General features: G+C 38.8%; 1 protein-coding gene across 1 annotated transcript; it reads right to left on the reverse strand.

The window, feature by feature from the left end:
- Positions 1–5817: 5817 nt before the first annotated feature.
- ANKRA2 (ankyrin repeat, family A (RFXANK-like), 2) lies at positions 5818–13723 on the reverse strand. Its single transcript, XM_009694678.1, has 8 exons — positions 13343–13723; positions 11091–11249; positions 9456–9521; positions 8007–8104; positions 7718–7843; positions 7268–7334; positions 7108–7188; positions 5818–6148 (listed from the first exon to the last, which is right to left on the reverse strand). The coding sequence occupies exons 1-8, from the start codon at positions 13641–13643 to the stop codon at positions 6093–6095; spliced, it is 954 nt and encodes a 317-aa protein (XP_009692980.1). The 5' UTR covers positions 13644–13723; the 3' UTR covers positions 5818–6092.
- Positions 13724–13993: the final 270 nt, after the last annotated feature.

Raw genomic sequence — 13993 nt, forward strand, 5'->3', positions numbered from 1 at the left:
ATACAGCCTTTCTGTTTTTTTCTGTACCTTATCCTTTACAGTTTCATGAGAATATGGAGTTGCATCTGGTTCATCATAGGGATTAGCTAGAGCTGCGAAAGTGAACTGCTTAAGCGGGACAAGTTACCTAGAATTAGGATAAACTTTCATGGTTGCTCTGCTTCTGACATTTTCTGTTCCAAGTATGGCCATAAAACAGTTGTGGAAAGTAAGTATTAGTTCTGGCCTTAGTTTATAGCTGTGTTTTCAGGCTGTGAGTTAAGTAGCATCATCAGGATTTAAAGAAGTGAGCTTCAAGATTGCTTAAATGTTACTGGAAGAATGTAGGACCAAGGCACAGTAAACCAGCTTTGGAAATCCAAAATTGGTGTATGCCCTAAGTATTAGAAGTTTGTGCTGTTTCTCAGCCAAGTAGGAGTAAGGTTCAGTGGCTGATTTCCGTCTCCTCGGAGTTGAGTAACAGTATTTCTTTCTGCAGGAATACCATTGGGATACCAAGTGCTGAATTCTCTGAAAAAAAGGCTGCTAGGCGGGAAGCCTTGTGTCATGGCCCTGAGAGAGAGTTTGCCTCTGGTGCCAAGTGGGGAGCTGTGATCACTTTGCATGGCTCTTAGTGGAGAGCAGAGCCCTGTCTTCTATCCCTTGGCTCCCTGTTGTGGGCACCAGCTCCCTGTGTGGTGTGAGGAAGTGTAGGATACTGTTTTTTTTTCTTTATTTTAATACCAAGGAAAAACCCACAGGAGGATGAAGGGAGATGAGGCTGTACCCTGAGAAGGTCTGGTAGGAGGTTTCTGCTTTCTGTAACTGTCTCAGAAATACAAGTGGGGAATTCAAAAGTACAAGACACATGAACAAAGGCGGCAACAGAGTGGAACTAGTAACAGCCCCAGGGAAAATCAGAACAGACAGGAAGAGTGTTAAAAAGTGCTCATCAAATTTACATGCAAATAGTAATGCCAACATTGTACATGATTAACTCCTCACTTGACTGAATGCTGTCTGGATGAAAATGTATAGATTTAAAGTTATGTTTCTGTCACTCGGTACTAAGGGGACAGACACGTTCTTTTAGGGATCCTTGGCAGAACAATGATGGCACTAAGTTGTAGTTACAATTAAAGTTTTTTCTGTAACAAGATATTATGATTAGTATAGCACAGAATTTATGAATAGAATGGCACAAGATTTCTTCAAGCAGAATCAATGTAGTACAATTTTATAAGTACCATAATACAAAATTTGTAATACAACTTAACTTACAGTTTCTAAGCACCGGGGCCCTCTGCAGATTGGGTTGGATCTTAATACTTGTTTTGCTGTATCAACATAACAGTCATGATCTAAACTCAAAAATCATGTAAAAGGATGCGAATGCCTCCCTCAGTCCTCAGAGGAAGCAGAGAATGGTGGAGGTGTCCCTGGCCAGCTGGGGGTCCCGGTCTCGCTGTCCAGCAGCAGTTCTGGTCCACGTTCCCCTTAGGACTTGTAACGGCTTGGTTTTACAGACAGTGCTCTGGGTGCTGTTAGACTTCCCTGTTCTGTGGTGGGTCATCAGCAGCACTGCATTAGCCAGGTGCCTGGAACCTTCAAGGCCAGCATGGAGGAGAGTAGTCAGGCCAGGAACCTTGACGGCAGTAGGGAGGGGAAGAATAAATCTTTTGGGCTGGGAGCAGGGGGTACTGGTCACAGTTCCTTTAAGAATTGCTTTACAGACAGCATCTGGACTTCTTTTAATCAAATATTAAAAATGTATTTATGGTTATTCTTCACTGCCTCTGTTGGTTCAGTTTCTATCTTGGCCATTGCCTAACTGTAAGAAAGCAGAATTTCTTTGAGCAATTACAAAGTGGATGTGTAAATTTTTGTTTTCTCCTTGGTAGAATTATTTCACACCTGTATTATTGCCCTCTATGAACAGAGCTGCTTGCTTCTTTAGCTTTCTTTTACCTCCTTGCCAGACAGATAAAAGCCTGTCTGTCTTGGACTGTATGGTTTCTAAGCTGTTGCAGCCAGTGGTAGCTGTAAACGGATATGAATTCTGAGAAATGTCGTACCCAATGCATTGCAGGCTAGAGTTCATTTGTTGTGTATTCCCTCTCTTAAATCGACCAGAATAGCCTGCAAAGTCAAATGTGACTGAATGAGACAAAGTCTTTGTGCAGGTCTGAAGCATTTGGCTGTTAGTACTACAGGAAACTGTGCTAGGCAATCCATTTTGTGAGGCAGAGTTCATGGCATCTGTGATTACATACTGAACATTGAATTTGGCAAAAATAATTTAGTTAATCAGGAAAAGCAACTTGTTTGCTAACACTCTGAAATACAGTATGCTGTCATTCAAGTTCAAATGTGAAATATTTTATTAACATTCCCATAAGAAATTACATTGGCAAAAGCTTTTGGGAAAAGGTTTGGAGAGAATCAGCTTGGAGTTTAGATTTTGACTGCAGAATTTTCAGACTCCTCTGGTCTCATGGCATGCAGTGGGCAAGGAAGCACTGCTGCCTTCAGACCTGTGAGTGTGGTTCAAAGGTAACTCCTCGTGTCTTCTCCCTGCCATTAGAGGCTACAGAAATCATTCACTAAAACAAAATCATCAGGCTGACATTTCAAAATGCTTATCAATGATGAATCAGGGGCTTTACAGTTTTTACCACTATAAAGAAAGAAAACTGAATACTGAGAAGTATTTACACCAAGAGGAACAAAAATTCATGATGCCTCAGAGGAACACAAAGTATGTGGAGTGAAGCATGCTGTTAATATTGCATAATCAACAGTTTGTGCTTTCTTGACAGGGATTTTTTCCCAGTGAATAAAGCTTTTTCTTTGCGTAGTTTTATTTTTTTTATCCCCTTCCCAGTTTGCTAACTCTAAGTTTTCCTCAGGGTGTCTGAATCATAGCTTATGAAATACTGCTGGCTGTTCCCTGCAGGGCCCTCACAAGAGCCACAGAAAACTTCAATTCCATGTTCATTGCCTTAGCAGCATAATGTTGTGCTACAGAAAGGGCTTTTAATGCAGGAAACAGCTTCTGAAAGATGACCGTCTTCACCTTTGTACTTGCTTTTGTGGGATGTGTGGTGATAAGCAGATGACAACTGCTTGAAATTTTACAGCAAAAAGATGGAAGAAATTTCACATTTTGCTGTCCTAATCTATGTTCCTGTATTTCAATATCTTCCCGTGTAATCCAAAAATGCATTTTCTAGGATACATTTTCAGGGAATAGTTAAGAATTAGTCAGTTTATTTCCTATGTATTAGCTCAATGCTGACTGAAGTTCAAGACAAAACACAAAGCAGATATTGAGTGTTCATCATTAGAACAACTTTCCTGTAACACAAGTAATACAGAAAAAGGAAATTCTGCTCCTTATGTGTACCTATGTAGTATGACAATACGTAAGATGTCTTAAAAATTAATCAGAAATCGCTCAGGTTATGGTATTTCAAGAAAACAATTTACATTTTATTTGCATTGCTTTTCAACAAACACAGAAGTTCAGTATTTGTTTTTACAAAGGCCATTAAATCTCAGTGTTTCTAATACGCAACTTTACAGGAATTGTCACTTCATGTTATTTTATTTTAAAATTACTTAGAATAAGACATTTTTCTAGATTCTGATTATGAAACAATTTCCCTGTCTTGCTTCCAAGGCATGTCTGATCTACTGTTTCTTTGATCTGGTGTAAACAGTACATAAAAATACAAGTGTCAAGGCCTGGGAGACAGAGAATACTCACTTAAATGCAGCAAGGATTTTACCAACACCTGCAAGATCAGTTACATTTTCTTGCTTTGCCTCCCTTAAGTTCATTCCATTTCAGATTTCAGCTTCATGAAAGAAATGGATCTCTGGACTGGCTCTCACACAAACAACATTTCAGAGGTTAATTCTGACCTGATTTACACCTTCTATACATCACAGATGTTTCAGTGCAGAGTCAGAGAGAAATCTGGCCAGAAATTCAGGTTTAATACATGCAGGTTTCAATTTTTTTTCCACATTTCCCCTATTGTATATTCAGTCACTTTGAAATAACAAAGTTAGCATTTTGAATTAATTACTCCTCTGGCTCTGATTCAAAGAACACATCTGGATTATTCCCCAGTCTTCCCGTACCTTTGGTCAGGATCACAGTGTGTGTACTTTAAACCTTACTCGTTTTCTCTGTGTATGGAATGATTTTCAAACAGAAAAATTAAACGTGCTAGAGACACTATACTAGGAATACAGTAACTTCCCTGGGCCCACTCATGTCTTGCAAACTCTAGGTGGATAGTATACTGGAGATAGGGCTCGCTACTGGCAGACTAGGGAAGAACGGCAGGGATTAGGGGTGTATGTATGTGTGTAGACGCCAGACCACTAGAGGACACAATGGAGAAAAGCTTAGGGAAACACCTGAACACTGCATGGAGGATCCATATGTACTGTCAGGGGAAAAGCTTCTGGAAAGTCTCTTTCAAAAGCCTGTCTGTTAGTTGTGCAAAACTTACACATCCCATCAGTCAGCGCAGTTTTGCTTAAGTGCAGGGGTCGCAGAAAATCAGTTAACATTGCCTGATTTTTCAACTAATTTCAAAATCGTAATTCCTGTTCTAAATAAACAGCGACACTGAAGTATCCTCCCAAACTAGAGGACGAGAGGCTGGAGAGCGAGAGATCTGGTGGTTTGGGTTGACGGCAAGTTGGATATGAGTGAACAGTGTGCCCTGGCAGCCAAAAAGGCCAACTGTGTCCTGGGGTACCCTGAGCACAGCACAGCCGGGCAGTCGAGGGAGGGGATCGTCCCACTTGATGCTGCAAGGGTGCGGCCCCACTTCGAGTCCTTTGTGCAGTTTTGGGTGCCTCGATACAAGAAGGACATCTATTGGAGTGTGTCCAGAAAATAGTGACCAAGATGGTGAAAGGCCTCAAGGACAAGACTTGCGAGGAGCGGCTGAGGTCACTTGTTTTGCTCAGCTTGGAGAAGAGGAGGCTGACGGGTGACCCTACAGCTTCCTCGTGGGGGCAGCGGAGGGGAGGTGCTGATCTCCTCTCTCTGGTGACCAGCGACAGGACACGAGGAGATGGAATGAAGCTGCGTCAGGGGAAGTTCAGATTGGACATTAGGAAAAGGTTCTTTGCTGAGAGGGTGGTCAGTCACTGGGACAGGCTCCCTGGGGAAGTGGTCATGGCACCAAGCCTGTCAGACTTCAAGGAGGGTCTGGACAACACTCTCAGTTATATGGTTTAGTTTTAGGTAGTCCTGCGAGGAGCAGGGAGTTGGACTAGATGATCCTTATGGGTTCCTTCCAACTCGAGATATCCTATGATTCTATGATCCGAAGGACCACACTTTGGCTGAAGAAGGCTGGAATGCAGTAGGCTCTGGCTTCTCTTCCCATACAGCTGATGTCTGGTTTCAGCCGCTGCAGGGAGGATATTTAGGAGCTAGGAATTCTGTACTTGCAATTAGGCTTCCTTATACCAGAGAAATTTCTACCTAGGATGCTCTGGCCTAATTGCTTCAGGACTGCCACAGGAAGGCAGGTGGAAAGAAAGGTAGGAATTAAACTACCATCAAAGTCCTTCAACTACCAACTTCTTAAAAATCAGACAAAGCCAAAAGCTGACACAGTAATGTTAACTGGGGATCTTGGAAACAATCACACATGGTGCACATTTTGGTATTATGAACAGTAAAGACATCTATCTACTATGGTGATATACCCCAATAACTAAACAAATTTCTTACTCTGAAGGTGTATCAATGATGTAAAATTGGACACTTGGCACAGTGCCACCCACTGCACTCAGTGTAAACATTTAGATGGTCAAAACTGGTTTTATCTACAAAGTTTTTCATGCATGACAGCTGACTTTGTCTTCTAAAATTACATAAAATATGTTAAGGATGACATTGCATATTTCTATGAACAACAATGAAAGCAGAGGAAACATATTAAAAAGCTTAACTAAAACCAGCAAATAGTTGAACTGAGGTAAAGTTACAAAACAACCAACCCTTATCACTGGTTACAGGGCTAAAAAGCAGTCCAAACCTCCAAGCCCAGAACTGACACCCACAGAAGAGTCAACCATTATTCCTTGATATTTTGAAGTAGCCTTAATAAATGAGACTCAATAACCTGTTGAACTAAAGCAGAGAAAAAAATCAGGTTAATCAATGTTCTATAAGGTTGTACTATTTTTTCCTGGCAGATGCCAGCTTGACCTGTACAATCATTGAATAAAAACCAGAGAGGAATAAATTCACTCTGGGAAGAGAGTTTGCATCCCTTCAGAAAATAAAAGCCTCATATATGCAAAAACAGTATGTCCAGTAAGACAGATGATGTTTTTTTAGAGGTGATGATCTGTTCTCTGGTTTGAATAGGCAGATAGCATATGGAAAGCAAATTTGTAAGCCTATAAATGGAAACTAGGCAAAAATGTTTATTAGAAACTACTTCTGTGGAACGTTTGGAGATTGAACTCTTGGAAGTAGTCCTACATCTAGACATCTGTGAAGTTACTGGCCTCCCCATAAGCACAGAGCTCTACTTGGAGAAGGTATGTGTGCAGTCTAGGCTTATTTTTGGATTCAGTTCATTTCTGTAATGGCAGACTTTTCACAGCTTTCAAAATGAAGGCAGCATAAAGGAAAAACATTTTCCAGAACCAAGTAAGGCAGCCTAATTCACTGATCCTGGCACTATGACTGCCTCCAAGATGCACTAGAGCTAGAGCTAGTCTGACAATGGAAGAAGGTTTTGCAAACCACATCATGTCATGCCAATCAACAGCACCAGGGTGAGCCGTTCAGAAGGGTGGCAGGCCTCTTACCATTTTTCAGTGCACACTGAACAGAGCAGAGGAGCAGCTCAGTTCCCCTTGTTTGGATCAGCCCTACACACCATTATTTGTGCTCACAGATGCTGATCCAGGCCAGTGATACTTTCTTACGAGGTACCTGGCTTTCTGATACAGGGATGGAAAATCCTACCCATTTTGGGCTGATAGGTGTATTAAGACTCATAGGACAGGGATCTTCTTACAGCTTTTACAAGGAGCAGTAAAAACAAAAATTAAAGAATTTACATTTGCAATACTCACCACTCCGATAGCCCAAGGCTACAGCCAAATCCATGGAATTATAGCCAGCATCTGTTTCGATAGTTGGATCAGCACCACTTTCTATGTAAAACAGGAAAAGAAACTAGTATTTCTGACGAGAACTGATAGTACGTTATTACTGATAATTCAGTCTGCTTACCAAGAAGAATTTTTACACATTTCACATGGTTCCCATGTACTGCATATAGTAGAGGTGTGCCTCCGTTCTGCAAAAGCAGAGAAAAGCCTTAGACATTTAATGATTAAGCAGTCTGCAATTCTAACTTCTTAACACACCAGTATACTTCTATGTATCAGTAGGAGACTTTACAGGTTTTCTAAAAATGAGGTTCTGTTTTGGTCCTTCACAACTTCCATCTTTTTTTGTCGACTGTTTAGACTGTAAGCTCACCCTTCTACAAGGACTCAGCATTAGTCTCATTCTCTTTTTACCAAGAAGTCAGAACTAGTAGGGCCAACTTCTCAAGAGTTTTGAAACTCTTGGATATTTCTGAAGAGGTAGAACAATTTTCAAACCCAAGCCAGTGCTGTGCTGTTTCAAATTTCTGACCAAAGCAGTCTCTGACATAAATTCAAGCTAGAGTCTTACCCAGTCATACTCATTGACATCAACTCCACAGTCAAGAAGCATTTTGACAATATCTGTGTATCCTTTACTGCAAGCCAGTGAGAGGGCACTTTCTCGCCCTTTCCCCAAAATCTGAGGATCTGCACCCTGAAATAATAGTAAAAAAATCAAATTAACCATGCTTTTTTTAAATGTGATGTTTTACACAGAAACTAACTTTAAAACTTTTAAGTGTATAGCAACATTGACAAACTTAAGAAGGCAAATTGAACTAAAAAGTAAATAAAATGAAGTGTGTTTTTTTCCTTACATTCTGGAGGAGAAATTCCACTACTGCTATCTGCCCGTGAGCTGCAGCCCACATCAAAGGGGTAAATCCTTCTTCATCCTTATGATTGATTACATTTTCTGTTTAAAGAAAGACATGCAACTTAGTAATGCCTTTTACTAATGCACTGTATGAGCTGACGTATCCATGGTGAATGGACCAAGGTACCAGTGTGTCCTATAAGTCATTCTCATCTTAACTTTATAAACAAAATTCTATCCCAATGGTGGTACAAATATCTTTGTCCAAAAAAGAAAAAAACATCCAACTGACCAAAGTAAAATTTAAGATTTGGGTTTATTTTTTTTTTTTAAGGTCTATAAATGAAGCTCTGTTTTTACTCAGAAATGTTACAAGTTGTCTGTAATCTGAGCTTTATCTTTGGAAAGAAAAGAAAGGCTGCATGAAAAATAAAGAGGTACAGTCTGTATTATACTGTAGAAAGTGCTTTTTTCAATAGAGTAAGCCACACAATCTTGTAAAAAATTAGCCTGTGAAGCAATATAGATAGTGTAACTTAATCCCCCTAAAGTTCATGTAATCAATAGAGTGTTTTGTGGAAACAATTAAGGTCTACTTCTAGTGCAGCTGGAAGAAGGAAAAAGAACTTTTTTCTAACAATTAGCTGACTGAAACAGTTGAGTTGGAAGGGTTTGTTGTGTTTGTTTGTTTGTTTTTTAATTAATTTATATTAGCACTATAATACGCATTTTTAACTGTTACTGACACTCCAGAATCAATTTGCTTTCCACATACATGGGTCATTACAAAGTATATAGACTCGGCAACTCATTACCTGCTTCCCAGTAAACATTTCAACAAAGATACACTGAAAGCATGGCTGATTACTAATAGTACATTAAGAATATACTATTAATGGTACTCAATTCAATGCGTTATGTAGAGCTGAAATTTTGTGTATGTATTATGGACACACAAATGTCACACTGAAAACTATCACACAACTCAGAGTGATGGGCACTATTATATTACAGGTGTGAGCCATGGCTCAAATTACCAACATATAGCTCTATATGCTGATTGATTAAATAGAATTGGAAAGCCACCATTAATAGAAATGTGTTTTAAATTACAAAGATAATAGAAAAAAATTAACTCTTTTGATAGAACTAACAGATTCTCCCTTCTGACTACCTATGTAGCTGGGGAGCAAGGGGAAGAAGGGATTTACCCACAACTCCTATTAAGGCTAATGTTTAATGTAAAACCCAAATTATAGCAACGAGTGAGTAGAATACTGATATGAAACAATAGTCCACATCCGCAAAGAGCAGATACCTCAAATACCCTTCAATTTGTACCAGACTTGAGGATTTTTTTTTTAATACAGCTTTGGAGAAAAAGTCAAGCACAACAGGGTATAAATGCCCCAAAGAAAAAAGGCAGGCATTTAATCTCCCTCTGTCTCACCTTGTTCAATACGCGTGGCCAGATACAACATTTCTCCCTGAGCAGCCAGCTGATGGACTGATAAAGCTGCAAAAAGGGAAGGAAAAGCATATGATACACACACGAAATTTCATTCTATTCTGTTTAGAGCTGGGCATAACATGTCCATTGGCTTGAGCAGTACAGAACTTGGATTTGAGAGTGTAGAAAGCTTTCACCTTATACACTGAACTGGAATCACCATCTCAAAAACTGTAAAGTTTTCAAAGAGTTTTATAGGTTTAGGTAATTTTTTACAGAATGACAGAATCGATAGGTTTGAAGAGACCTCTGAGATCATCGAGTCCAATCTTTGCCCTCACACCACCATATCAACTAGACCATGGCAGTAAGTGCAACGTCCAGTCTTTTCTTAAACACCTCCAGGGATGTTACACATTTTAACCAATGTATAAATCATACTAGAAAGCAAAGATGCTTCCTACACTGACTCTTTACAAGGCAATATGCTCTGTTCTCTGCTTCTTGGTCAGCAACCCAAGATCACATTAAGAACATTTATCTAATGAAAATAAGCATATTGTTATAAATTAAGGCTCTGTAGTTTAAAAATTACATCTAAGAGATCACATGCCATCAGGAGACCTGTCATGCTGCTCAATAAAGCCCGTAGCGTGACTCTCACTCATCGGAATGTGCAATAGATCAGACATTACGGAACTACACATATGACATATAGGGGGGGGGGGGGGGGGGGCAGGGGGAGATTGTGGTGGTTTTTTTTTGTTTCAGTTTTAATAAAAAGTACCAAGCATTAAAAGCAGAGTAATTCTCAGGAGATTATGAAGAAAAAAAAAAATCTCTGATCCCACAGCAAACTCTGCACAGGTGCATGGTTTTGATAATTACAACTTGGAGCAGGTCTGAAAGGTGCTCAGGAGAGAATATGTAATAAATTATCCACTCTACAGAAGAACAAAATTGGCTAATGATTACATAACATGTAAATGTTCACTGTCTTCTTCCTATTTACTACATGAAAGTTTCATTTTTTGCAGAAAGACTGCATATTTTGTTCAGACACCTGTGTTGGCAGTTCCAGATTAATTTTTCCCATGCAAGCGGCCTTTTTTATTTTAATAAATGTTGGACTTATAATTTATAAAGGTAATAATTTATAGGTGAAGTAAATTACAGACAATTAATTTATGAAGAAAATGCTTCACAATTAAGAATAACAAAAGCCCATAATGAATAGTGTCTTCTTGACTTTCAAGATCCATGACAATCATGATATTTGCGGTGGTCTGTAGCACTTACCAATTATCTAATTTTAATAAATTTTACAAGATGTACAAGTTCTGAAAGCAAGTATAGGAAGCACATTAATTTAAGCTTAGAAAGGATCAGAAATATCTTTACCTATATTTTTTAAAACAAGAATTGGATCCTTTCTGGAGAATATGCTTCAGTCAGGAATTGAATATAGCAGGTGGATTACTATTTTATGGTTGGAACCACATGAAATTAGACAAGCATATCTCAATGTTTTCTTCCTACATTAAAGTTCATTACAACACCAAAGAAAAAATCTGTTAAGCATTTAACATACAGTTCACAAAATAATTATGAACAGTAAGGCAGAAGGATACTTACAGTTTACAAGCAGAGGTGTTGTAGAGACTTCGTTTCCCCTGTGTTTGTTAGTTAGGGTAGTTGATTGTTTTATTGGTGAGAAATGCTTAGTAGTTGATGGAGTATAAACATGTCTTACTTGGATACCAGGGGAAGGCGAAGCATGGATGTTGCATTCAGCTACAAGGAACAGAGAAAACAGACAGGATTTTAGTACTAGTAAGAGCATTAAAAGCAAACCACAGATTCTAAGTCAAACTAGAAAGTATCACAAGTATCACAAGATCTTTAAAACCCATGTTAAGTAAGCTTTGTGACATGTGCTTTTTCTACTGTGTATTGTGAGAGTTGAATAAAGGGCTGTATTCATTTCCAGCATAAAACAATGCTGCTACCCTACACGTTCATTATGGCATAATGTCACCCAGAGACAAGTTGATGTCTAAATGAGGTAAGCCTTTGTCTACATTCTCAACGCACCTGGCATGGATCTATCAGGTAGGACAGCTCCACTTAGCCTGTCAAATCCTTACTAACACCCTGCAGCGCAGTAACGTGATGCAGCTCTGGTCAGCCATGGAGCCAGCTAACTGCTCGGCTCATCCCTTTGCCTACTCCCTAACCAGTCCACTGCATGGGTGGAGATGACCTTCACCAATTTTCTTCACCAGGACTTTTTCCACTCCTGTTAGAAAAAAATGTAACTGCATTATAAATGCCTTATGAATACTTAGCCAGCAGGAAAAGAGGGATCCCACACTAACTTACATAAAATGCAACAGCACGTCACCACTTAGAATTCAAGAAGTCATTCACTGCTGCTGTGTTCATTTGTACTAATTTTTCTAGCTTTCTATTAGAATCTAGTTGGATTTTATTACAGAATATATATACGTATTTTGGCTTCTAATTCTCAAAAGTAGCTTTTGGTTTTGAGAAGTAGTTGAGAAGCCAAGTAATTTTTAAGAAGCTATCTGATTAAATACTGGAAAGACATATTGAAGTATTAAACTCCATTATTGGCTAAATTGACTTGACACCAGTGTGCACTAGTAGTTAATCACTGGAAGCTAATTAACATGCACATGAATTCACACCATAGAGAACTTCACAATCATAAACCCAAGCACAAATTCAGAGAGAACCAATTAAAGAAGAGGATAGCCAATTAGAAGTTGAGGCTTAACAGGATGAAAATGAAATTACATTTTGTTTGCCAATCAAATAGCTACAGCTGACTTGATCAAATTAAGAGAACTACCAGAGATTTTTGACCTGTGGTTCCTGGATCTGCAGGACTACTTCTAAGGCATTCACAAATGTCACTTAACAACCCTGTTGCTGACGGGTCTAAATTTGCTGTTCAGGCCTGCAGCTCCACTAGCAAGCACTTAGGGCCTGCAAATCAAAAAAGTTTTAAAATTACAACAGCTGAACTGCAGCCAAAGAATACAAATTAGAGAAACCATCAAAATCCACAATAGATCTGTGTTTGTATTTGTTACAGGAAATGGGTCAAATTCAACCTCATGAAAAGATGCATCACTAACAGCCTGAAATATGACAGGGAGCACTAGAAACCACAACTGTTAAGGGGAAACAGATGGAAGTCCTAATTCTGTCCTCTATCAATATACTCAGGCATGAAAATGCATGGATCAATTCTGATGAAGCTGCCCAGCAATAACTGGAGATTAGCTGCAGCAATCCAGAATTGGAGCAACATTCACTTTCAAGTACTGTGAAGCTGAACTGGCAAGCCAATTGCTACAACTACAGGCTTTGTACAGCCGTATTGATAAAACAAAGTCAACCGCATCACCTATGTTATTTTGTCATCATACCAGTGAAAAGACAAAACATGCTGTAGAAAGCTAGTGAAGCTGAAATGATTATATACTGCTTTCAGTAGTGTTTTGTAAAGAAACACACATTCAACAACGCGTAGCATGTTGTAGGACATGCTACACAAAAGTAAGCTTGTTTTCATAATCAGCATCAGCTCGTATTAAATTAAATTAGAAACTTTTTGTGCCACTACTTTTTAAATTTGAAAAATTAATTAAAAATGTGATTTGAAAAATAATGTTTGGGAAAATTTGTTTTACATTAATAATCCATTAAGCATATAATAAAAATGTTAGGGGAATAAATCTTAGAAAACTATTACTGATTAACCCACATATAAGGCTGAGGCTTTTTTTAAAAAACATAACAGTTTAACAGGATGACACAGTCCACACATAACAATTTGTACCATAAAGTATCAAAACCTTTAAATAAGACAGATGCTACTTCAAGGTCAGAGTTAACTTGGTCTTGAATATTTTTACTGTCCTCCTCATTCAAAGATTTCACAAATCGCGAGCAGACATTCATATCAAATCTATTAGGCAAAATGAATTTCATTCCCATGGCGACACTCTGAGCTGGGCCTTCCTCTGTGCTAGCGTCAAGCTGATGCTCCACTTTAATGTCTGTCATGGGTGGAAGGCTGTAGCTAGTGGTATGTTCTTCCACAATTAACTGAGCCCCAACGTCTAAGTTTGATGAAGATGCCATGGCCTCAGTCATGTAAAAGTTTTATGCAAAATGTTTCTTCATAGTTTTTAGCCAAGAGCAGTTTCAGCCAACCAAGCTGTATCTAAAGAGATCTGGATGTTTCCACAATCTGCAACTGAACACATGTAACATAGGTTAACAACATTCTGGTGAAGCAATGCATAAAAATAAACCAAACTTGGCTTCATTTAAGCTTATGGCATTTGACTTTAATAGCCAAAACCTTGGTGAAAAATCAATCCTACTGCTGTCACACACTATTGACCAAATCCTCCATTTAAATTTTACCACATGGATATTTTAAGCCAAATTCCGTAATGAAGCTAGTAGGAGTTTCACCTAAGTGACTTTTCAAAACAGTA

Source organism: Cariama cristata, unplaced genomic scaffold (genome assembly GCF_000690535.1).
Source record: "Cariama cristata isolate BGI_N322 unplaced genomic scaffold, ASM69053v1 scaffold14982, whole genome shotgun sequence".
Lineage (NCBI taxonomy): Eukaryota > Metazoa > Chordata > Aves > Cariamiformes > Cariamidae > Cariama > Cariama cristata.

Coding starts and splice junctions, on each gene's coding strand:
- ANKRA2 (XM_009694678.1), bottom strand. CDS start 13,643: ATGACTGAGGCCATGGCATCTTCATCAAACTTAGACGTTGGGGCTCAG. Junction 11,250..13,342: donor AGCATCTGTCTTATTTAAAG/GTTTTGATACTT, acceptor TGTTCCTTGTAG/CTGAATGCAACATCCATGCT. Junction 8,105..9,455: donor GGCCACGCGTATTGAACAAG/GTGAGACAGAGG, acceptor TTCTTTAAACAG/AAAATGTAATCAATCATAAG.